Source organism: Prunus persica, chromosome G5 (genome assembly GCF_000346465.2).
Source record: "Prunus persica cultivar Lovell chromosome G5, Prunus_persica_NCBIv2, whole genome shotgun sequence".
Classification (NCBI taxonomy): Eukaryota; Viridiplantae; Streptophyta; class Magnoliopsida; order Rosales; family Rosaceae; genus Prunus; species Prunus persica.
The window spans coordinates 2,496,183-2,522,644 of record NC_034013.1 but is presented as its reverse complement, the minus strand read 5'-3'; the positions used below and the strand labels follow the sequence as shown (position 1 = coordinate 2,522,644).

General features: G+C 37.0%; 3 protein-coding genes across 4 annotated transcripts; 2 read left to right on the top strand and 1 right to left on the bottom strand.

Moving 5' to 3' along the window:
• Positions 1,007–5,294, top strand: LOC18776697 (protein LOW PSII ACCUMULATION 3, chloroplastic). The gene is made up of 9 exons (XM_007209509.2): positions 1,007–1,138; positions 1,227–1,430; positions 1,773–1,820; positions 1,924–1,963; positions 2,063–2,163; positions 2,880–3,072; positions 4,322–4,420; positions 4,709–4,826; positions 4,967–5,294. Exons 1-9 carry the CDS (start codon positions 1,085–1,087, stop codon positions 5,085–5,087), a joined length of 978 nt encoding a protein of 325 aa, XP_007209571.2. The 5' UTR covers positions 1,007–1,084; the 3' UTR covers positions 5,088–5,294.
• Positions 5,725–7,804, top strand: LOC18775918 (indole-3-acetate beta-glucosyltransferase). The gene has a single exon (XM_007209808.2). It carries the CDS (start codon positions 5,997–5,999, stop codon positions 7,635–7,637), a length of 1,641 nt encoding a protein of 546 aa, XP_007209870.1. The 5' UTR covers positions 5,725–5,996; the 3' UTR covers positions 7,638–7,804.
• Positions 8,576–26,233, bottom strand: LOC18776939 (protein ENHANCED DISEASE RESISTANCE 2). 2 transcript variants are annotated; one of them, XM_020564153.1, is made up of 23 exons: positions 25,630–26,083; positions 25,519–25,551; positions 25,346–25,420; positions 22,456–22,509; positions 21,158–21,223; positions 20,897–21,000; positions 20,514–20,581; positions 20,312–20,428; positions 20,140–20,180; positions 19,940–20,040; positions 17,905–18,000; positions 17,201–17,265; positions 17,040–17,111; positions 16,758–16,913; positions 15,633–15,841; positions 15,497–15,536; positions 15,244–15,398; positions 15,035–15,136; positions 14,361–14,405; positions 14,134–14,274; positions 12,501–12,596; positions 12,252–12,353; positions 8,576–9,458 (listed from the first exon to the last, which is right to left on the bottom strand). In XM_020564153.1, exons 1-23 carry the CDS (start codon positions 25,768–25,770, stop codon positions 9,351–9,353), a joined length of 2,187 nt encoding a protein of 728 aa, XP_020419742.1. In that variant the 5' UTR covers positions 25,771–26,083; the 3' UTR covers positions 8,576–9,350. The 2 variants fall into 2 exon arrangements, with proteins under 2 accessions (XP_020419742.1, XP_007209042.2); XM_007208980.2 differs by lacking the exon at positions 25,519–25,551 and having other exon boundaries at positions 8,676–9,458; positions 25,630–26,233.

Genomic DNA, 26,462 nt, shown 5'->3' with positions numbered 1-26,462 from the left:
CAAATACAAATATAACACATAAAGCACAACCAAGCACATAGAAGGAGAACTATAGAGAATTATTATCTTGTAAATAAAATTCAATTAACTGAAAAAGAAAAAATAAATAACTCAAAATTAGAAAGTACAGCCATAAGAAGAGCAGAGAAAAATGAGTTTGGATAGTTGAGACTCTTATCTTGATTATTGGAAGAGCAAATATTCTTGTCAGATTAACAGGCAGAGAGGAGAAATAAAATAAAAGCAGAGATAAGACAGATAGGATGAAACCTGGTTCCACAGATGAAAACAATTAGTATAACAGACAAAAAAGAGGCCAACGACAAGGAAAGAAATTGAAAACTGAAACTCGCCAGCAAAACTCAGCAGAGCACCATCAAATGAATACCCATCTATTATGGCGCACAGGCTTGTTCTCTTTGAAGAAGATGGGTTATTCCTAAAATTTTATGGAGGAGATTTGGTGGGCGAAGATGAAAATTCCCTCTCTGTTGGGAATTAGGCTACAAAAACACACTCTACCAATCAAGCCCAAGCAAATGGCAGGCTCTAGCAAGACTAGGCAGGCCCAAAGGCAAAAACAGCCCGAGCTGTTGCCTGAGGGCAAAGAAAATTGGAAAAAATTCTGAAAAAATACGAAAAGATTTAGAAATTTTTGTTATAAGTACTTAGCAATTTTTTATTTATTAGCCTCATACATATAAATAAAATTAATCCCATGTAAATAGTAATTGCCCTTGGGTTGCTATGGCAATGGGTAGAAAAGCGCAAAAAAAAAAAAAAATTTGCTAGGGCAGAGACTATTCACATAAACAATAACCCTCCTTACTTGCCATTTGTCATGACAAATGAGTAGAAGTGCTCTAAGAGAATGAAATTTCACTTCAAATTCTAGAAATATTTTTCTTTTGATGGGCTGGGCCGAAGATAAAGTAAAAGGATAGAATCGCCATTGGCTATTATTATTGTCCAATCAAACACCTGCTGATTGGATCATCCCCGCCAAGTGGCGCCCCCAAACTCGACTGAGATACGCGCCTCTCTTTCCCTCTCTGTTACAGAAGAGAAAAGTGATCAATGAAAAATGCCTTTATCTGAGGTTCCGTTTTCGGTGGTGCCTTCTCTTCCAAGTCGCAAGGTAATTTAAATGAAACCCGTTGGTAATTTCGAAATGCGCAACCAAAGTCTTGACCTACCTCTTTCTTTTGTATTGCCGCAAGCTGTAGGTTGCTGCTGTTACTTGCAATTGTTTGCCACCAAAAACTTATGGCGGCAACTTTAGTACACGCAAAGTTGCTGCTGCATTCAGTGTCTCTAGAAATCTCAAATTTTTGGCAAATTCGGCTTCTCGGGATGACAACGACGCTACTGCTTCGGTTGAGTTTGATGACGTCTCAATTCCTACCGACTATTCTGAGCTGCTTGAACAAGTAATCATGCGTTTTCTACTTTGCCACTAGTTTGGTGTAAACTTATATTCTTTATTTGAATTTTTATTTGGGATATTTGCATGTCTTATTCCACCTTATCTGAGTTATTTTATATGGAAACCTGTGAAGAATTTTGATTAATACTTACTTCATAATTATCACAAGCAGCACCTCCCTCTCTGTCGCTCGCTCTCTCTCTCCCTCTCTCTCTCTCTCTCTCTCTCTCTCTCTCGTACACTGTCAGCATTTCACTTGATTTGTTAGGTGTCAGGTGTGGCTTTGGTTTCTAATTTACAACTATTTGGTGCTAAGTGTTTTCTTGGCCTACGTGACAATTGATAGGCCAGAAAAGCAACTGATTTGGCTTTGAAGGACAACAAGCAGTTGATGGTGAGTTAGAATTTTATTGAGAAAAAATGAAAACGTAATACCAGGCCATTTGTGAAATTTTATGGAGTATGTTTGTTGGGATGACGACAAGTCACTTGTGCAGGAGATTGAGTTCCCTACTTCTGGACTTGAATCTGTACCAGGTTCATTCCACCAGCTGATATATATGTTTACATCTGTTTGTTCCTTCCACCATCAACTTGCATTATGTTTTTCATCTTAATCCATTATACACATTTCAGGGGATGGCGAAGGAGGAATAGAAATGACAGAAAGTATGCAGCTAATTCGAGAATTTTGTAACCGCTTAATAAACCCAGAGAAAGCCACCCGGACCAGAATAGTAATTTTCTTCATCTATAACCCCTCTTTTTTGTTTTTTTTTTCTTTTTCGGAAGATAAATAACTGCAGTTTCACATTTACTTAGGGGACTGTAATGGACTCACTTACTACATTAATTTCTAAGAAGCAGAAACGGTAACTAAAAAAACGGAACTCTTCTAAATTAGTTTGTTAAAAGGAAGCATTCTATTCTGTTTTAATAGTTGAAATCAATCTGTTACTGAAATTTGATGTTCTATTTTGTGGATTCTTCAAGATAATGACTCAAGCTACTGATATTTGCATAAGCGATAAGTCTGAACTACCATAAACTACAGGGAGGGGCTTTCGAACTCAGGTGCAAAGGGGCAGCACCTGCCTTGGCCAGCTGGCCTAACCCATGTCTGAGAATATGCAATGCATGTACATGCGTTGGTAGATGCATGTGATCACAGTTGAGCATAGATTTCTAAGATTTGTTTTCTATATCAAGTTCCACATGATACAAGCTTTCTGGGAGTGTTGCTGTGTGATAGTTTGGTTCAAATGGCTTTATCTTTACTCCTTAAGGTGTTTGCTTGTCTTCTTGAACCACATAGTAGCATATATCATCAAAAATCCTTTTCTGTGATCCACAACTCTGTAGTAACCTAACTACTCTATTTGTTCCTTGGTTATCTTTTCTAAGTACCTAGCCTGTAGGTAAAGTGTATTAACCTTTGTATGAAAGCTTTCAGTTCTTCCCTGAGGCCAGCGAAGTTAAATTTGCAAGAGAATCAGTTTTTGAAGGAGCTTCCTTCAAGCTGGACTATCTGACGAAGCCATCATTTTTTGAGGATTTTGGTTTTGTTGAGAAAGTGAAAATGAAAGACCGTGTGAAGCCAGAAGATGAACTTTTCCTGGCTGCCTATCCATATTTTAATGTCAATGGTAGTTCCAAATATCCCTTCTTATAATTGTTCTAAAATCTAATGCAGAGGGAGGGAACACATTTTTCTTTATATGGGATGTGTGTAGTATATGATCATAGCAAAGAAGCAAAGACCAAGTTCGAACCAATAAGAAATGGAAGAGAAAATTGAGCTCCTAGATATATAACAATAAGATGTGCTTTCAAACTTCTAATTCTCTTTCTTCTGTTCCTCTTATCTTCAGTGGATTACATGAAGGTTCTTTATCTAGACCATTAGCTAGGTTTTTCAATAACTCTGCATTTCTAAATACATGAGTTTACAATTTTTCAAATCTGAATGTTTTGGATTTTCTCATCACCCTTTTCTTGATGTCTGAGTTGCGTTCTAGTTCTTGCAAATTACCTTCAACACTTTCCTAATGATTTCTCCCTCTTTCTTGCAAATACGTCTGTGTGCTCCACAATCCCTGCAACAAATAATTTATTCCAAGGCCTGCAACATATCCTCTTCTTTTTAAGGCCTGCAATCTCTCTTTACTTCGTTTTCTTGTTTCTTCTTTGACCCACTGGTAACACTATTACTCCCACGGCCATATGAGGATGGCCATGCTCAGGATGAGCTTTTACCCTTGTATCCCAGTATTCTAAGCTAGTTCTTTTTGACTATTTGGTGAGAGTTCCAAACTAAGCTACATTGTTCTCATTCCTGCTTTTGTTTCATTTGCATTTCTTGGATTTAATGGAGGGTACATCTCTAATTTCAGCAGTTCTTGTTTTACCTCTTTGCTAGTCTTGTTCTTGTTCTTGTTTTACCTGTTTGCTCGTGTTGTTTTTGCTGCTTTTATTTATTAGCTTTGTCTCTTTTCTTGTCTTTCGGTGGCAAAACTTTTATTTTGAAACGGCCATTATATTTTGTGCTCTGTTTGGATGAGGGTAGGATTCAAACCATCAGCTCTAACATGTTAGAAAATATAACACAGCGAAAACATAATCTACATAATGATTGTGTGGTGGTGTTTATAGCAAGGAAATATTACATCGACATATATCTAACAAAGACATAAATGATATGTATGGTTATGGCTATACAGAGTTTCTAGACAGCACTAAGATGACTTTTGAAACTATTTATCCTCTTCTATTTCTCTTCTCATATCAGTAAACCTCACATAATTGAATATACATTTCTGGACACATAATTGACTAAATTCTGAATTAATCTCCCAACAGTTAGTCATCAATTTGTACTTATTTCTTGCAATGCAGAAATGCTCGTGGTTGAAGAACTTTACAAAGAAGCTGTTGAGAACACTTCCAGGAACCTAATTATTTTCAATGGAGAACTTGACCGCATAAGATCTGGGTGTATCCTTTGCAAATTTTAGATGCTCTTAATATATATTCTCCATCCATCCAATATAGTTATGCACATCATTATTTATGCCCACTATTATACCAGTATTGGCGATTTTCTTTATATTTTTGGTATCAATCGATCAGTGCCATTGCATTCCTATTACAAGCGATGAATGCATTACAGCATTAGGATAATGCATTAAGATTTTTGAGAATCCAAACCATGAAGCATAATTCTTGAAACCATTAGTGATCTTTTCCGTGACATTCATGACCGTTTTTCTTGCATGAAATAAGATTATCCGCCTTTCTTCTACCCGAAACTCGCTGCACTTTCCCAGACCCTATTTCCAGTTATGGAGACTGTATACTACATTCACAATTTTAAGGGACGCAATGGAGGGACCCTTTTCAGGTTTGCTAGCTACTCATATTCTATCTGTTTCAGTTATGTACAAACCAGGAGATAGTTGTGTGCTGTTTTTCTTTTCAACAGGTCTGTGATACGAAAAACTTATTAACCTTTTATGTATTGATTTATTGTGCTGCATTTAGGTGCTACCCAGGTCCATGGAAAGTGTTCAGAAAAGTGAGGAACAGATACGTTTGTTTGCACCAGCAGGAAGCTATGCCGTCGCTCAAGGAAGTGGCTTTAGATATTCTTCCATCGGCTTGAGTTTTTGTTGCCTAATCAGCTCATTCGGTGAGAAGTAAAGCATATCATCTTTGTGCCTTCTGTATTATAAGAAAAGTAGTATAAAGCTATTACAGCATTTGCTTCAATGTTGTCAAAATTTGATAAGTATTTGAGAATGAACTACTAACAAAATATGCAGGATATGCTAGTTGTCTATATAAATATACATAAAAACAAGTTTCACCCCAAATCCGTGTTCAAAACGTATTTAAGTAGCTTGTATGTGTAAACTAGAGGTCGGCACAGTTCGGTTCGGCCCACCTCCATGGTCGGCAATAACTTTGTAAATTTGTAGCCCAAGTAGTTAAGATCTTGACCTCGGAAGTCCAGTATTCAAATTTCCCTTCCTAATATCGCTTACGTCAAAACAAACCAATATACTGCATTAACAAATCAATCATGGAAGCCAATCCATAATACCCTACAGTCAGAATCTTTTCACCTAACTGTCTCTCCACATTATAATATGAAATTCACCTTTACATGACTTGTTCATGATGAATCGACATTCATTGCTTATCGGTGTACACCGACCTAATCTCAATGGTCGGTTACTCGGTTTTAGAATTTCACACTCATAGCAATTAAAATAAAAATTAATAATCTAAACAATAAAATAATAAAATAATATCACCGTTGCCAAGTGTCCTCGTTTCAAAGAGATCTCCTGCATGTTGGAAGTTTCCCCTTCAAATGTTTCAGCGAACCTAACAGTCAAAACCCTCCTTTTTCATTAAAAACTTCAAAATCCCACTCCTACCAAGCAGACAGCCCGTGTCATCAGCTCTCTTTTGAACATCAATTCCTTCGTAGCTAAGCTTTCTTCTTCTCCATTCTTCTATAAAAACTCAGAACCATATCCAAATCCAAAACACAACCAAATTGAAGATGGCAAATGAGATATGGATCGTTCCATTTTTTGGGCAGGGCCATCTGTTCCCATTAATGGAGCTCTGCAAGCAACTAGCCTCCAGAAACTTCAAAGCCGTTTTCGTCATTTCCTCCAACCTCTCCTCCTCTGTCCCTTCATCTCTCCGCCAATTCCCACTTGTCCAAATCGTTGAAATCCCAGATGAAATCCCACCAACATCGTCGTCTGGTTCCTCTCCGCTGCCTCAGCCCAGCTCTGGCCCTCCCCGCCCCCACCATGATCACCATAATCAGATGGGCGTTGGCCTTGAAAAGCTGCTCACGACCCGATCCGATAATCCGGATTCTGCAACACCCGTTTGTGCTGTCCTTGACGTCATGGTGGGCTGGAATGCCGAGATTTTTAAGAAATTTGGAATTCCAACTGTGGCCTTCTTCACCTCCGGTGCTTGCTCTGCTGCCATGGAGTATGCCATGTGGAAGGCCCAACCCTTGGATATCAAATCCGGGGAGACCCGTTTGCTCCCCGGGCTACCCGAAGAAATGGCCCTCACGCTATCTGATCTGAAACAACATTCTCGGGAGCCTCCGCCACCCATTCATGGCGGCAGTCCACCACCAGGGGCAGGTGCAGGTTTTCCTCCACCTGGTCCACCTCCTAGTGGGCATAGCGATGGCCCACCACTAAGCTTAGGTGGAAATTTTCCTCCACATGGCCTGCCTCCACCGTTAGGACCAGGTGCAGACTTTCCCCCACCTTTTGGTGGACCTGGGCAGCAAAGAAGGGGCCCACCCAAACCAGGAGGTCGACCTCCTTGGGTAGATGAAGCAGACCGCTCTATTGCCTTGATGATCAACACGTGTGATGATTTGGAGTGCCCTTTTATAGAATACCTAGCCAAACAAATTGGGAAACCGGTTTGGGGAGTGGGCCCGCTTTTGCCTGAACAATACTGGAAATCAGACGGTTCAATTCTCCGCGACGGCAAACTCCGAACCAGTAATCGAAGATCCAACATCAGCGAGGACGAGGTGATTGACTGGTTAGATTCAAAGTCAAAAGGATCAGTACTATATGTGTCATTCGGAAGCGAGGTTGGTCCTACTGTGGAGGAGTTCTCAATACTGGCAGAGGCATTAGAAGCATCAAACCGGCCATTCATATGGGTGGTCCAATCCGGTTCAGGTAGACCGCCGGGTCCGCCCCATGCCGGTTCAAAAGCTGAAGAAGGGTATTTCCCTCATGGATTGGAAGAACGGGTGGGTAAAAGGGGTTTGATAATACATGGATGGGCACCACAGCTGTTGATACTGAGCCACCCATCAACAGGAGGATTTTTATCACACTGTGGATGGAATTCAACTGTGGAAGCAATTGGGCGTGGGGTCCCATTTTTGGCATGGCCAATCAGAGGCGACCAACACCATGATGCCAAATTGGTGGTGAGTTTTCTGAAAGTGGGGTATCAGATTTCTGATGAAATTTCAGAGAAAATCAAGAAGGATGATATAGTGAAGGGAATTGAGATGCTGATGGATGATGAAGACATGAAACAACGAGCTGTTAGGCTTAGTGCCAAGTTTGAGCATGGCTTTCCAACAAGTTCGGTTGCTGCATTAGATGCTTTTAGGGATTTTGTTGCTCGAAAAGCAGCTTAAGCTTACTGAATTTTCATGTGTTGTGCTTTATTAGTTGCTTTTAAGACTTGTTTCTCAATGTATCAATGTATCAGGGCATACGTATTCTAACCAAAATTTACCTTATTTCACATCAATACCATCGTTTTTATGTGATTAATGAGTAATTTCCCTTTATTTTATTTAAATGAATTTTTATCATTTATTAGTTTCTTCTTTTATTAAAGAAGAAGTCTCGTATTTTTATTTTTATTTTCGAGGAACCAAAGTCTTGTCCTTCAATACGCCTATAACGCAGAAATAAAGGAATCCAATTGATGGGTAAGAAATCAAGAAATCTAATTGAAGTTTCTTTTCATCATACAATAAAAAAAAATAAAAAATTATTGGACAAAGGCAACATGGTGGATTAAAGACTTTTAACATCCTCCACCAGATTCCTACTCTTTAAAATTAGTATGTAAAACCTTTTTCTGTAATTAAAAATTAAAAATGAACATAATGATTTTTACATAATTCCACTCCAGTTTCCCATCCAGAAAGTACCAAAAGGATCCTTGTGCTTGAAGATATTAATATTCTTGGCATTGCAAAGAAATGGTTATCAGCATTACTGAATAAATTATAACTTGCGACTTAAGTAACCTAACTCCCAATTTGTGGCAAGCGGATTTTACGGTTTGGTAGTGTTATTTTCTTTCATCTTTTGGTCTTATCATAAATTCCTGCAAGTAGAAATGGTTCCCTTCCCATTAGATGTGCCAGTATTTAGATCAAGTAAACTCAAGAATAATGATCTTAATTTAGGAATAAGAGGCTTCTAATCAAGGTTTATAATTTACGACGAAACAACCTAAACAAGACAATTAATAAACAGATCAGGTTTATAAAACTAACCCGAACGGCAAGTCATACTAATGCTTTTTTTTTCTTTTTTCTTTTTAAAGAAACCCACAGAATTCAAGAGAATTGATAAGTGATACTATTGTAATATTCTAAACGAACAGAAACAGTACAACTCGAACAACTCAATTGGCATCTCTAATAAAAAGAAAACTGTTTTTTTGGCAATCCGAAGAATACAATAAACGAATTAAACAAATGAAACATCTCCTGTTGGCGAGGGAATAGAGTTCTCTTATTGAATTTTGCGGATAATGTACCTCAAACTCAATGACCAGGGTCAGCTGCTGTGCTATAAGTATTTACTGCAACTAACCTGTAGCCAGAACTCTCTGGATAAGTAGCCATGTCAAGAACTGGTTTGTGCCTCGGAACATACAAGGGCCGAGAGAGTCTGCCTTAATACATTATATGCTTGAGCACAAAACAGTTCCAAAAGGGACTTTATAACGAACTAACAGCCCTATGCGGTTCCCATTTGGTAAAATGTCCCATGAATACGTACTAAGATGGGTATCCCGCAATCCCCAATCTAGGGCCTTCAGGAATGGACATAGCCATTTCTTTACCAATGAAGATCACTCAGAAACACCTCAAGTATGCAACAGTCTTGAGAGGCTCGAAAGAGAAAAAAGAATTTACTTCGAAAAAAGAGTTACAGAAAACAATTTACCTAGTTATCACAACAGTCCTGTCACTATTTTATGCAAAAATTGCACTTGAAACAGACGACCTTCATTCCTGAAATGGGATATGGCAATGAAACCCGGAGGCATGCATATCTGAACCAATGATTTTGTATGAAATCAGTAAGGGTTAATTGTCTCTCCATCATGATGGATCCGGTTCCAGCTTTGGTACTATGGCAGATTTGAGATCTATATGAGAAACACGGACAGCACCAATTAGCCGCTCTGGCAATTCATCTGTAGTGTTTGCCTGTAGGTAACCATTTCCTAGTCAATATACAATGTAACATAACATTTGCCAACGATTGCTCACATGCATTAAATCAAGCAACAAAATACCAAGAAACCTAGTATCTTCACGCCTGTGACATCTGTTCATTAGTCAATCAAACTTTTTATATCAACCAAGATAGAATATTAGCAATCAGAAATACTAAATAACTTAAGCCACCACTATTATTCTACCTAAATATTCATGACATCTTATCTATAAGAATCTTCAAGACATAAAAGCCTTAAAGCTCTTGAATAGTGCTTGACAAAATAGAATAAGTGAGCATTCTGTACAAAATGAAAGTGACAAACTAAGAGCATCCTATTGATATCAATTTCATTCGAAACAAATTAACTGAGGTTGTAAGGAAATTGCCTGTGAGTATTTAAAAAAAAAAACCTAGACAAACGAAAAAGACTAGTTAAGAAACTGCTGGTCTCTGTTAAGCGTTCCTTCTTAGCAATGACACCTTACGAAAGGCGATACAAGATACAGAGCGACCAAGCCAAAGTTACACAAAAATGTGGATCATTATGTTCTAGGAAAACCAAACAAGAACTTGGTAGGAATTTTTTACTGGAACATCTGAGTCTTGATTAAAATTTCAGACTCCTTTTTTTTAGAAACAAAAGTATATAGCATATAACAATAAAATAAAGTGGTGGCCAAGATGGCCACAAAAAGAAACCTAAACAGAGCTATAGCAGCTATACAAAACAAACCCCTAAACTTCTAGCAAAAGAAAACCATGGAAAACTAGTGAATGGCTGCTTTCCTAACCAAATAATCCATAAGGATAAATCTCTAAAGTCTGCAGAAGTCGATGCCCATAGTGAAGACCATAATCTAACTTTTTCCCATAACTCCTGTCTTTTGCGACAGAGGTAGGTTCTGTTAGGTGATCCTATTAATCCAAATCTAACAGAGGTAGGTTCTATTAAGGAAAAAAGACATTTATGGTCCCTGAGATTCCCCGAGTTTCCACTTCAGTCCATGTCATCTCAATTTTGGAAATTCAAGGCATATATACTTGTAATCAACTTCAATCCATGTAGTCTCAATTTTGGAAATTAAGTGCATGCATTTTACTTAAACTACAATCAACTTCAATCCACTCAATCAGTCAAATGGGAGGATGGAAAGATGATGTGATGGATACACTCTTAGCATGTGAAAAGGGTGGGTCTTATGGAAAGCATGTGCAGGTGCTGAGAACGTTATCTTTCCATCCACCCATTTCATAGAGTTTACAGATCGGAGTTGATGGCAACTTTAACTACGTACCCTTAATTGCCAAATTTGAAACTACAGGAATTAAAGTGGAAAATCAGAGAAACTACAGGGACTATAGATGTTATTTGGCTTCTGTTAAATGCAAGCTTTTGAGTGTGAAATTACATATAGAACATTTTATTTTTCTTGTATTGGATAAAAGACTGATGACTTTCTTTCTTTTAGATTAGGTCTCTCATTTGATGATTTTTCTATCTGTCTTTCCTGGGTTGACAATAGATTCTCTTTTACATAAAAATGCGCCAATTATAACATTTTGATTATAATTGGCAAAGTATGAAAATCGATTACCGCTACATTTCTCAAAATTCATAATACAATAATTTTCATTTTAATTGTTTGTTTTACATCAATGTTATATTTTCGGTAGCATTCTTCAATATCTATCAAACAAGAACGATAATTAATATAGAATCTGTAGGCAAAGCTGAGGATAACGTATACGCAAGACCAAGACATTAAAAAAAAACTATACTACAGATAATGCATCTGTGAGAAACATTGTACAAGGATGGTATGAAAAATTTAATTATATTGCATAAGGATATTGGAGACACATGCATTAATTCATTTTTTTCCCACAAAACTTAATTTCCATCATCAGTTTGCTTGACAGATATTAAAAAAATGTTTCCTGAAAGTAAAAAATTCAAGTAAAGAAAAATGCAAAGAATGAAAGTTATGTCATTTAGATTCTCAGAAAATGCAATAACAACTATATTTCATACTCTAAAAGATGAGAGCAAAGATTTAGCTACACTCAAAAGATTTCCACTGGGCTAATACAAATAGGCAAACAAATCGTTGAGCGAGGGACCAAATCCATTCAGAAATAAGAGAGAACTATATTCTAATATTTATGGACTAGGGACGGAATAAACAATCCCAGAATTAATTGCATACAACGGTTCCAGGAAAGACACATTCATAGGACTTTCTTTGATACCAAACTCCTATAGAACCAAAGATTGTTCAGAGACTGACTAGTTGGCTTCTAGCTTCATGGGTATTACAAGCTTTTGAAAATTGAAACTACAACTAGAGAACAATTTCATCACATGTAGCAGGTGGAGATGACTCTGTTGGCTGCTTCAGGGCATGATAGGAAAGCCTAATGTGAAACCATATCTAAACCAAATCTACCAACCTACTGAATTAAATTTGACCGTGATATAGTATTTAATAATATACGATACCAAAATTTATTATCTCTAGATCATGTAAATTAACTTAAAAATATATAACAGTAACTATGATCAGGTCAAAACACTAACAGGAAAGAAGTTTACATGTCCCGTTGACTACCTGAGTGGGTTTTAGATTATTTTGGCCTCATAAACTCAAAACTTGTTTTTTATTCAACCCATCACTTATTCACTAGTTCAAATGTATTGCTGAATATGACGATGGTACATGGTACAGTATTCCATGGCCAATAAAAACTCAGATGATAACATTATATTAAGAGAAACATACCTGTACAAGGAAAGCCATGTCAACCACCAATGTGGTAATTACACCAATTACCAGCCCCAAAACCCCATTAGCAACAGTAGACGAACCAATATCCACATCAATCTGCAAACATATGAACCAACTTAAAACATAATAATGGCGTCAACCAAGCACCTCTGGGTAAGAAATTATAATCAAAGAACCTTGCCGAGCACAAGAGCTAATAAGTTATTTTAAAAATTCTGATAATCTCTGGCCAGAATATATTACTTCTAAATACTTAGGGCCACGGATATAGTTGCAATCAACAGCTTTTCCCAACAAACAAGGGGTGCTCCCAACACTCTGGCGGACAATCCACGAACCCTGCATGGTTCCATAAATAATATTTAATAACATACATCCCACAAAATAACCTCGTCCTATGGTATAAACAGAGATAAGAGAACGGGAAAAAAAAAATTATATATCAGAATTTACATCAAAACAAAAGAAAAAATTGTGGTAGGGAACACGAAAAGAACAACACCGTATTAAGGATAAGGAGAAAAAAATGTACATATTTATCAGTAAACCTGCAGCTAAGATTTTATTAGCTGAAAGTGTATTCCAAGGGTTCAATCCATAAGTCACCCGAAGTTGACATTATCATTGACATATTGAGTATCCTAATACAAACCAAAGATGAACATATCAGTGTCGCTGGAAAGATTAGTAGTCCAGATTTATGAATGTCGGTGGAAATATTGCTATCAAGGAAAATATCAGTTAATATAGATGGACTAAGGACACTGACTATAAGATTATGACAGGAGTCAAATTCTGCAATATTCCTCATTCGCTTTGAAGAGGTGGTTTAAGCTACATTTCTAGAGCTGTGGGACACCATCTCTTTGCTGACAGGCTGACAGCCACACTTAATCTCACAAGAGGATATGAAGATATCCTATGCTGGGATATGCGGGGCAGATGGATGCTTCTGAGAAGCTTCTTGACCCTATTGACCTAACTTTTAATGGAGGTAGCTTGGATTGCCCCTCTACTCTAGTTGATATTATGGTTGACTTATTGAAGACCTAAGACCTAAGACTCTGGGCAGTGCAGGACCTTTGACCACTCAATTGTTGGAACAATGATAGTAACAAGGTGGCTCAGCGTAAGGAAGTGGACGTAGGAAGGGAAGCATCTTTTTGCTATCCTTAAGAAGTTATTTTTTGCCACAACTTTATGGAATAGCCAAGTCTTTAGGGGAGTGGTTGAGAGCTCTTTCTTGTGGTTTTACTCCCCTTTCTTGATTGTGTTGTAAGCTTTGTTATGATTGTGCATGCTGTTTCCAACCCCCCAAAACAAGGTGACCTGTCCTTGGTGCTGTGTTGGCCTTCCTTTCTTACCCAGGGGTGTGCCCCTAGAATTTTTGTTTCCATATACTTTTATTTACCAAAATAAAATAACAAAAATAAGAATGATTTTCAAGGTGGCTCGGTAATGATATGGTACAAATATGTCATCCAAATTAGCTCCCATTTCTATGCCCATATAATCCTGAAATTATGAACTGACATGTTTTGCAACCTTCATACAAATCCATCAAGATAATTATATTTTCCAACATTTGAATTGAAAAAAAAAATCAAGATTAATGACAGTGAACAAAACAAGAATACATACACATCAATTTATCTTTCTATTTTAGAGTGGAAAGGAAAATGCAAGCCCACATACAATCATTATTGAAATTGTACACGACCACATTCTAAAGAAATTGAATCTTCTAAAAGTTATCAACATTATAATTCATATTCATATAAAATTCATGAGCCAAGAATGAAGGATGGCTGCAATCGCCCTGAATTTGACTGGTGCATATTCTTTTTTTCATATATAAAGAAACAGAGATTAATACCTTTGGAACAGATGGAATAAGCTTCAGTCTACTAGTACGAAATTCATCGTCGCCATCAACAAACCGTTGCAAGAGGGATCCAGGTACTAATTCTTTAGTTACAAAATAAAATACCATACTGTAATGTGTTGACCCTGGCACCTGTTAAGAGTACAGCATTTCGTCACTTGCTGTCTCCCTGTAAATCAGGTGTAAAATTTTGAACCAAATAAAATAAAGCTACTTACTTGCAGATTAAAGATGATAGAGAAAAGCCCTTTCTCTGAAGCAACCTACACAAATTCACAAACAAGGCTTAGATGCTATTGACAACCTACAGAGGACTTAACAACAAGATAATAGGTAATCAAGCAATCATATACACATATTTGTATATATAACAGATTGATGGGCAATCTTCATGAGTAGGGTCGAGCTTTGATTTGATTGACATTTGAGTTTTTTTATTTATAGAAATGAATACTCCTATTTACAATAATCATTGCATAGAAACTTCAAAGTGGAGGAGACAATACACCTAAACAACAAACCCCAATAAATAAACTCTAACCATCAACTCAGAGCTGCCTTCCAATCTAAATACCATAGAACGAAACTGGGGCCATCCTAAAGAGAAGGCCAATAATGAAGCCAAAATAAGGGACCAAATGGACTGACTTTTGAGTTTTGGATCGGCTTCTTGCTCATCCTACTTAAACTCTTTCTAGTCGAACAAAATTTGAGCTTCTATCATTAAAAAATAGATTAACAAGGTCGGTAACTCATCAGGTGGCAATACAAGACAAAAAACAACCCAATTGAAGACCTCATTAAAATTTCATTGTTTTTACACCAAAATGCAACATCAGTTAAAACATGTTGTCAAATCAATCCAAGAAGGAACAGAGCTTCTAATACATACTTGTGCTGCACATCCTTGACGCCGAGCAACATGGTCCATTCTTTTTGTGTCTTTGAACCAATCAACAGCAACGAGATCCATTAGATGCTTCCCTGCAGGAATCTTCAGATACCGACAACAGTATAAGGGAAATTCTAACCGTCATTAATCAATAAATGTTGCTTCCTAAAAATCACAAACTACATAGGATTGGGGAAAAATAAAAGAACCTTGGTCTTATCATAACAAAAATGCTTGCTACGAACTCTGAAATTGCTCCCATCAGAAACTTTCCAGCAATCACGAGCCTTATCATGGTCATCATGCCGTAGATTACCAGAGAAGCAGGATAAATCCATTTGATCGGCCGGTTCTTCTTCTACAGCTGCATGTCATGAGAAACATTGTGATAAGGTGTTACACTCAAATCCACAAAGAAGGATCTTAGACCAATAGAATGAAACAGAAATAGTAATTGCCCACCTGTCTTCTTCATATCGTTCTCAAGGCCATTTTGGTATGCCTGAAAAATGTAATAAAGAAAATCATAGTAACTCTAATAAAAAAATAACCTGAATTCAAAAAGAGGAAAGCATAAGAGCACCAGTTTGGATCAAACCTCTTGTTCAGCCTCAGCAATTTGAAATTCTTCATCCTCGTCCGAGTAGTCATCCATCATCACAGAATTTCTGTTTGCAGAATTAATAGAAGAATCATGCAACTTTTGCCCCTTTCGTGAAGAAACAGAAGCTGAGGACATATTGACCATCACAGGGATTCTTGGAGGAGCATTCCTTTCATCTGTTTGGGAAAACCACTCACGTAGTCCTGTCATAAAAAAATATATAAAAAAATACAAAGATTCAATTATACAAGAAAGAGATGACTTTCTGCTGGACTGTCAACTCAGATTGAAACAAGCTTTAAGAAAAACAGAATTCCTACTCATTACAACCCTTTTATGATTTGTTTTTTTGGCATCCAAGCAGTTTAAGCAGGAAGATTTCTATTGTTCTTTTTTTTTTTAAATGAAAGATTTCTATTGTCCTTTGATGAAGAATATTGGGCAGTTTAAAAGTACTAACAGAAATCCATAGAGCATCAAAACACAATAAAATATAATAAGGAGAAACAAAACAATCGTAAATACAAACACACACCAAATACTGCCATAAAAGAATAAAAGTACAATATTGCACCAAGCATAGCCATTTTCTGTGCTAACAGAAATCCATAGTCTCAAAGCACGATCAAAATGTAATTAAGGAGAACAAACAATCATAAATACACACACACCAAATACTGCCCCAAATAAAAATAAGTACAATATTGCACCAAGCATAGTGAGGAGAATCACAACTCGAACTGACCAAACTATCTAACAAGTTTATATTTTCAACCACTGCTACCTGTAAACTAGTCGAGGAAAATTTCAAATTTCATAGATCTATTGAACAATGAGTTTCATATCATATTCATGTCAAACCATTTCTTTAATACGTGTTGTCCAAAAGTTCATTTAACTCCCAATATAGCATAGTAAAAGAAAACATGTCTCAGATGAAAGCAGAATGGGAATATAGACAAAGGGTATCTAGTTAGACAGGGCATGGAAATCAATGAGGAAAGTGATACCAAACTACAACACTCGAAATTTTGTGTATTATTAACGATTTTAAAATAATAAAATAAAACACACAAACATAACACCAAAGAAGTTATAACAAGTAAACAACGAACTTACCAGCAACACTATTTAACACCTGAAGGAGACAATGCTGTTGAAAGGATGGGGCATAACCCACACCCCATCCTTTCAGATCAATCTGCATCAGATGCTGCACCTGAGTTCTGGGTCTCCCATTTCGAGGTTTTAGAGGGGAAATGTTGAAACCGCCGCCTGGAAAAATCAATATACATGTTGCTGAGATGGCTAACTACAAAAATTAAACAACAAGAACAAAGATCCCAAATAGTTCTCATCCCTTGAATGATATAAGACCTCAAAAGAAGGTACAGAACTCACTCTCAATATGTGCCCGCACATATCCTGGCTGTGGACCACAGTTCTCATGCTCCCTAGAACGAAATAACACAACTGCAAAACAACAATTGAAACAACAATTGAAAACTTATATACACCAATTAACCAGAATTTCAAGCAAGGGAACAAGGAGAGCAAATTACCATAGCTTCCATCATCATTTCGACGCCAATAGCGCACATAGCAAAGGTCACGAGGCCACACAAACCTGTAATATAAAGAATTCTTGAGAACCACTGCTAACTAGCACATTAGTCAAGCACCTTGCATCCTCTATGTCATAACATTTCTCAAAGTTGATCAGAAGAAATAAAGAGATTCATAATAAAACATGAAACATAAGTCATAATTCACAAAATTAAGCTCCCTTTTGGTAAAGAATTTAAAAACTGCTTTCCATTTTTTAAAAACAAAACTTGTTTTTGGTAGAATAGTTTGTAAAAACAAGAATCAAAATGGACCCTTTTCATATAATGCAACAAAAAAAATTCAAAATAAGAGAAGGTTTCTTAAATGGAAAAGTTGTTTTAAATTCTGAAAACCGGTTTCAAAATTAATACCAAACAAGTTTTCATATTTTAACAAATAAGATAAAATTTTGAACACAATAAGAATTTTCAGATTGTAACTTAGATTTTGAAACTTAATAGCCAATCACGAACCAAGCAGACCCTAAATTTTGCCAACACACCCATCCAGAAAAAAAAATCAGGAGGAGCCTGTAAGAAACAATCTACTCATAGACTGTAGTAAATATTGTCTGCTACTACATATTACTTGACAGAATATGAAACTGCAACCATGAACATGGTGATGGAAGTAATAGGGAATAGAAGTTAGAGATTACATTGGGAACCAGTCTAGCTGAAGCCTATGATAAAGTACTGCTGTATGTCCATCAACCTCCTCAACTAAGCTACCATACTGGAAACTGCAATCCCACCTGCAATGGAAAAATATGACTGCTCATGCTTTCTAAACTAGAAACACAAAAGAAAAGAAAAAGAAAAATGAACAGCGAACAACGAACGCATTTTAGGCTGTTGAGAATATAAAATCTCACTTTGGGAATTCTGCACCCTTGTGACATAATTACATACATAAAATATTATACGCATTTTCACTCATTGCCAATTGGTTTTAGGTTAGATGCTCTAACTTTAGTGTGGTACCAGAGCAGCGTACTTCTGAGACCCAAAAACAGCCACCACAAAGCCCTCTTTTGCCACCAAAAAATAAAAAAGAACAAAAAACCTGAACCTTAAAACCACTAAACCCACAACTCACTCAGGCCATTTGCTTGTCATGCTCTCTCTAAAACAATGACTTTAAACATAGTGTTGCAAACAAGAGTTTAACCACCATCAACCTACTGCTTGAAGCCACTTCCCTGTTTTTCTGATTCATCAACCCAGTGCAGCACAGTAGCACAAACAATGACGTCATCACAGCTCTCAGCAACCAGCCCGCCACTCACTATCAGTCTCAGGTATTTTTTTGCCTTTATGGATCTTTCAGATGCCCAGGTGTTGTAGTTCTATTTTTTTTTATAAAGAAGCAAAGAGAGCAGCTCTGATCAGGATTTTATGATATATGTTCACCTTGAATCTTCTCATCTGAAATCTCAGTTCTCGTCTCTTATGTTGTTTCAAATCTCATCTTGGCACTCAGTTTGCTTTTCCTATGGGCGATAAACGGACAAGAATAACTCATTCTTCACTAATACAAAATTAAAGGGCTCCAATCCTATCACTTAGCCAACATCATTACTATTTTGGAGAAAGCTGGGAATAGTTAATATCTACTCTCCAGCTTGAGCACAGTGCTGGTAACATAGACGATTTACCTCGATTTTGGTCCTTAATTCTTGTCCCCATGATTCAAAGTTCATTTCTGGAGAATACTATTAGAAGTGATGTATTGATTTTCTATATAATTGATGCACATATTTAGCTCAATACGGTTCACACATGAAGCGGTGTGTTCACAATATAAACTCCCACATCAGGAATTATAAGCCTTGGCTCGGGCCTCTCCATTCATTGCCAAAGTGTTTCTGGTTGAATTGTCTAACTTTAACCAAGACCATTTGGGAATTTTTGGACCAATGAAGATCCATAATGAATAAAAATGGTACTCTTAAAACAAATTACAACTTTAAAAGGGGGCTTATTATATGGCAAATTGTAGAATTTTGCTACAATAGGGAAACAGCAAAATCCATTTTTTTTTTGGGTATGATTAACCTCTTTCAAAAAATACACCAATATTTACTCTTTCTTTCAATCTGATACCATTAGTTCAGGCCAATCAAGTTTAAATTAGATAACCAAACCAAAGCATGGTTAGCATACAAAGTCGAGAGCCTGATGCAGAAGCATCTACAAAGCTCTCTAAGATTACTTAGGCCCGTCAGTCAATTGGGCTAGGGTTCTATTTACTTTAAATTATTAGTTACTTCTTTTGTTTTCCTATTCTTACTAGGATTTGGTTTAATTTCCTGTTTAGGTTTTTACTTTCCTATGTCAATTAGGTTTTCTGTATTCTAGTATAAAGAGGCTAGTTAGAGACTCTTGGTATGGAGTTTTTGTTGATGAATATAATTTCAGACGTTAGTCTATAGAGTTTCTGTTGGGATTTTGCCCTAGAACTCAATTATCTTCGTTCCAACTTCAATTCTATTGCTTTATGCTTCTATTATCTGTATTTTGGGTATGTTTGGGTCACTGGACTGCAGCTTATAGCCGCTGCCCTGCATCAGAGCCGTTTCATACTTCTGTTCTTATTGTTTCTGTTTTTTTTTTTTTTTTTTTTTTTTAAAACAAGCTATTAGAGCAACTCTATAAAAATAAAAATAAACATTGTAGAAGGAAAACACCTACTCAAACCGTGTTCCATCCATGCTCATCACAAGCTCAAAAATTTCTTCACAAGTAGCCTCCACCACTCCAACAGCCTTCATGGCCCTACTACAGCTCCTTGGCTGCATATACCGAATTATAATTGTGGTTGCAACCTAAAACAAGCTGATATATAGAAATAGCATAACATACATGGAGTAAACAAATAAAGAATTCCATACAAGGTAATCTACTTCAAGAAGCTCTTCAAAAATGCGCAGGCCTGCCAAGACCAGAATAGAAAATAATAATCATTAATGCACCATGAATACCATTACCAAATAGTTGTAGTTTATGTTCCCAAATTTCATTTCTGGCATAATAATAAAAGCTCTACGACATGGCAGTGCTTACCATTTTGGCATTGGAGGAGACGCCAGTGCTTTCTTGAAAATGCTTGGTTGTTGTTACTCTGGTTTGACAGATCTGAATCTAATTCTCTCGTCCAGTCAAATATTGATTCTGGAGGACCTGCACTTAACAAAGACAGTGAGATTCAGAAAGAGATGACACCAATCTATCTCGAACTCAATGGCGGAAAGAAATCAGTTTAGACCATTTCCAATTGTTGTTCTCCGCGACAAATTTGGATGGGCATCATCTTCATCTTCCTGGGCACTAAACCTGCAAAAAAATTATGAAACATAAAAAAAATTAAGACTACACAAGTTGCATCCACAACTGGGGCACATAGATGACAAGCACAAGCATATCAATTTCCAAAAGTATATGCTGAGACATAAATTAATGATGGAACTGCAACCCACAAGTGAACAATAGGAACACTTTGAAGAAGTAATCCAAGAATAAAAAGACCACAGTTAAAAGACAATACATCATTAATCAACTACACACGTAGTCACACAATAAAATACCATATTTGCATCCAGAAAATTAAAAACATTGCTGTGGTCATATTCTATAAGTTATATTACTTACTGGCTTTCATGGTCGGATGAGGAAGCAGTCCTCCCATTATCCATTCCAGATTTGTATTCGAAAGAAATATATTTGTTACCATTTGCAACTTGTGAACCTTGATGCTGCACACAGATCAAGATGCAATTATTCCTGTATCCATTAGCCCATAAGATGCAGGAAAGCATAGCCTATCTCTAGTTCAAAAGAATTAGATATGGGGGGTTAGAGTGGGAGGAAAGACCTTGTCGAACAAACAGGAGCTGGTACAAAAATAAGTACCTGATCAATGACGTATTCAATTTTTTCCTTCCATATTAGTGCCTCCTGAATGTTAAATGCTGCCATCTGGAGCAGGAACATTACCCAAATGAATAAGTATTCCCCACAAAAATTTAAGCAGTATAACTTCCAGCACTCAGAAGATCAAAACGCTGTGTGTATATGTGAATGTAGGAGTTCAGAAATCCTGCCCAACAGCTACTCTTATAAAAAACTAAATCCATATGTTGTCAATGAAATAAAGCACAGAAATTGCTCTAGCTACTCTTTGCATTATGCTATTCCCAGTAAAATAAAACTCTCTCCCGCTTTAAGACTTGCTACAGAATTTTTTATTGGGCCCATTGATAACGTTCATGATAACATAATTTATAGATAAGCAGCTAGGAAGGATCCTGCACTATGATTACAAGTTTAGGAAGGAAAGGATATGAGAATAGGTTTTATCTCAAGGGAAGAGGAAAGGGAAGAGAAGGTGTTATCTCTCCTCTTCGTTGAATATTTAAGGAGAAAAGGATAGGTGTGTAACCACTCCTCTTTGATTAGATAGATAACTAAAGCGCATGGAAAGAAAAGGATTGTGTATATTTTCCTTCACAATCAAAACCTAATAAATAAAATAAAAAACAGACTAAACTAAATAGAGTGTTTTTAGGTAATACAATATTCTTCATTAGACCACTTTCCTTTCCATCCAACTTTGAAAGGGAAAGTTAAAAATCAAATCAAATCAAAAGGTGGACACAAGAGATGCACCCTTCCCCACCCTATTATAAAGAACACCCTATGAATGCATAAGAACCATCCTTCCTTTGTTTTCCCTTCCTCTCTGCCCACCACCGAACCCTACAATCTTTTGGGGCAGAAAACACAAGCAAATTGCTTGATAGGTACCTTGATGAGTGTCAAACCCCGACCACATGGGGGGCCCAACTAGTCCCAACACCACGGGACTAACAACTCATTGGAATCATATTTTACCCCTTTTCCATAGCTATATTCGTCAGCAATAATAACAGAAAGGGAAAAGAGATGATTTTAATTGTAACCCCTTGAAAATGCAAGTTAAGTTGACAAAAGAAAATGAAAATATATGTACAGTAGAACCAGCTTATAAAACTCTCCATGAAATCAATTGTAAATGGGCATGAGTAAAAAGAAAATGAAGTTTATAAATGTACAATATACCAACTCCGGTAATTTTTCAAACTACACATACATGTGCATAGAAGATCAAAAGAACATCAAAAGTAGTATCTTCATTTACTTTTGAAAGAGTTAAGGAAAAAGCCCCTCACCGTAATTCGAATGTATTTCTCTTTCTTGTTGTAAACAGACAGAACATATACCATCTGCATCAAAATAATCTCTTTCAGAAACAGCTTTGGGAAGAATATGGAAAGCACTATAAGACTATCATATTGAGGGCAGAATGTAAATAAAAAAAAGTAGATGTATCAGAAGCAGAGATCAGCATGTGGCAAAGCCAACGATCAATTATAGCTAACTAAGTTTCTTCGAGGGAAACGTGAACCCGCTAGTTTTCCAAAACAGATTTACATAGAAGGTTCGGCTTTCCAAAGAATCAGAAAATTTCAAACACGATCATTTCTTTTTTTTTCGTTTCTTTTTTTAGTGAAAACAATCTAAGGATCTGCATAGGCATGTTCACCCAACTGCCCCAAACTCATATGCATGGCTCAGAGAACACTGTACTTTGCTGGCATGCTCTTTAAAGGAGTATGATTATACATAGCACTCAGAGAACACTGTATAATAAATTACAACATTACTTTATACAAGATCATCCAACAGGATAAAAAACAATAAAAAGTATTTAGCAACCATCACCTAAGACCACATGATCTGACAATGAAATATTGGTTGTGTTAAAAACCACAAAAAACCTAGCATATAGGCAGCACTTCCACCCTTACAAAATAAGATTTAAGAACTCACCACTTAAGCAACAAAAAACATACCAGAATTTCTTAAAATTGCAAAAAATTCAGAACATTATTGAAGAATGATAGCATTAAACATGTTTCTTTAATTAATAAAAATAAAACATTCAGTTATACTACAGCACATTTTGACTGTTCTCTCTCTCATTTTTAAAGGCTAAGACCTGAAGATCAGAAATTAGTATTGCAAAAGGAAGCAAGCATCATCAGTGAGAAGCTTTTAGCCTGAGCTACTGGATGCAGACTTCAAAAAAAAAAAAACAGACTTTATTAACTAAAAAGCTAAGTACAAACTGGGGATGAGGCATCCGCAGCCAACTTGAAATAAGAAACAATATGACCAAACACTCTAATCTAACAACGTATTACAAGCCATCATGAAAAAAACAAACTGAACCTCAACAAGCAAAACATCACCACAGCTTGCAGATCCAACAAAAAAACTTGAATATGGAATCGCCCAAAAATCTTCAGAACCGACAACCACAATGCAGACCAAATCTAACTCAATCCCAAAGATCTTCCACCACAACTTTGTAATCCTCGAAAGTTCTCCTAGTATGCTCCAAAATAACCCAAAAGATGCAAACACCAAACAACCACCCAAGGTTTTGGCTTTCCTCCCATTCCAGAAGGCCTTGAACTGAATACTCAACAACTCAAAGCACCACTTTTGAATGACCCAGCACATATTGGCTTACTTAAGCAGCTTCCATTATAAATGTTAGGAGTAAGGACAGTGAAGAAACACATGATTCACACTTTTCTCCCCCTCCTTACAAAGGATGTGCCAGATTAATAAATCACCTTTTGGGATTCTAATCTATCCTTTTGGACTTCTTGACTCCTTACGTGACTTCCGCTTTAACCTGAACATGCCACAATGGGTCATGTTTGCAAATCACGTTGATATGCCCAAAACTTGTCTTCAATTACTAGAACCACAACTTTCGCAATAATAAATTGATTAAGAGGAGGGTGGCTCTGTTACGGATGGGGTTGTGGAGAGTTCTTTAAGAGAGCGAAGTCATTTGGCACGCTATTATTCAAAGTAGATGTGATCTTGATGCTAGCAGGCGGGATTCCAATATGGTGTTGAGAGGCTTGCTTACAAGCCTTTGGGAAAACTTTTCGCAGGGAATTGATTATCTCAAAATATTCATCTTTCTGTAGGGGATAGGGAAAGAATTAGATTTTGGGAATATAATAGGGTTGGGGAATTTCATTTGTGCTTATTGTTTGCCCACCTACTTATAATGTGTCAATTTCCAATTTGTCACTCTCATTCTCTTAAATTTTAACTTTTGAAGAAACTTAAATGACATTGAAATTGTTGGGCTTTCCAGCCAATTATCTTTTATCAAAAATTTACTCTTGTATCCCTTCAGGTTTGGTAGAAGGGCTTGGAAACACAAATCTTCTAAAACCTATACTTGCAAATATTATTTGAATTGGTTAACTGATGGACCCTTTTACCCTTCTTCAAATCCATCTCAAATGGTTGGAGGCTAAGGAACCTAGTGAGCTACAAGTGATTTAGTCATAAGCCATCTTCCAAGAACAACAGAAGATAATATTATCCAGTGTATGCATTACATATACTCCATTTCCCCTAAGATACAACAAATGTAACAAAAAGGGCGATGCCCATGCCCCTAGTATTGTTTGTGTTAATTTCATCATGTACTCAACAGAACCAATGGTTCCCATGTCTTTGGGAAGTCCAGCAATTGAAACTCAGATATATCTATATATTCTTCATAAAAAGAACACCATGAGTATATACATGTTAGAATAGTACATGAAGTTCAAAAATTATGCCAACGAACCACACTTCCAAGTCGAAAATTCAACTATTGAAACAAGCAAGACTTAGAACTTCTAAGTAAATGGCATATTCGGTATTAAACTAACTGACATCAAGTATCAAGTGTGCAAATATTCTTTATATGCATCTACATATATATTGGCTAACGTAAGACTTTTTAGCAAGAGAAAATATTCAACAATTAAAACAAGCAAGGGTTAGAACTTCTAAGTAAATGGCATAGTCGGTTTTAAACTAACTGACATCAAGTATCAAATGCGTAAATTTCTTATATGCATCTACATATATATGGGCTAATGTAAGACTCTAGCAAAAGAGAAATTCCTCATACATATACATGATGTTATTATATACACTAATATACACAGATATAAACAAATATATTGATCAACTCACATGCCCATGGTGAGTCTTCAAGCCTCGATCCTCCACTCTACAGTTTCCATCAATTAAAAGTGTCTTGATCGGAACCTAATCAAGCACACAGAAACACATTTACAGTCTTGCAGAAAAGAAATGGTTTGGATTTATATATAACAGAAGAATTACTAAAAAGGAAATCAAACAACCTCTTTTTTCTCTCCATATACTACCAACTTCAGCTGAAAGTTCACTCACCTAAACATTCAGTGTATAAAGTAAATATGACAAAAAAAAATTAAAAAGTGAAAGAGACTTGCCTGATTATCCTGAGGCTTCCTCTTGTAGTAGGCGAGAAGCCGAGACTCAAGCACAAAATACCGCATGTGAATAAAGGACCGGCCGAGCTTCCTCCGCCCATATCGTACCATCCACCCTTCGTACACGACCTTGGTCGACATCGTTTCAATTCAACTGCTACCAGAGTCAGGCTTGGAAAATCTACTTCTGAAACCGAAATCCTCACCGACTCGGAAGCTCCGATCGCAACCTTCGGTTCCAGCGAGACCACTCTGAGCCTATGTAATCTGATCACTCATGGTTTGGCTCCTGGCTCAAACCAGAACCACATAATCAGCGAATCAATCAAGACCTAGCAATCGAAATTCACCATTGGCATGAATTGGAAGTGGAATTGGAATTCCTTGAGATCTAGAATGTCAAATTCCACGTTTATATGAATCCAAAAGCTAGAGAGAGAGAGAACGAGAGAGAAAGAGGTGGCGGTGTTATTCAGAAGTGGGTGAAATGCCGGGATCAGGGACGACGATGCAAAACGACGACGTTACAAGTTTGGGATGTCAGCGAGGCTGTAGCGATGATCCCACGACAGTGAATTGAGGGTGCGATTCTGACTGCCAAAAGTGGCAGATCCCACGTAAGTAAGAAAAGGTGTGTCATCGAGAAAGTACGCCACGTGGAATAACTTGATTGGCTGGTAGAGGTTTCGGTGTATCTTGGCGCCGTGGACGCTTTCGCAAATTTTGAAAAGAGTGTTGTGCTCCCCTGGTTTACTTAGAGCGGTTCCATCCATCAGCCCGTGGCAGGGCAGGGGGGGCCCAAGCCCCAAAACGCTCTTCTAGCAAGCCAAAGC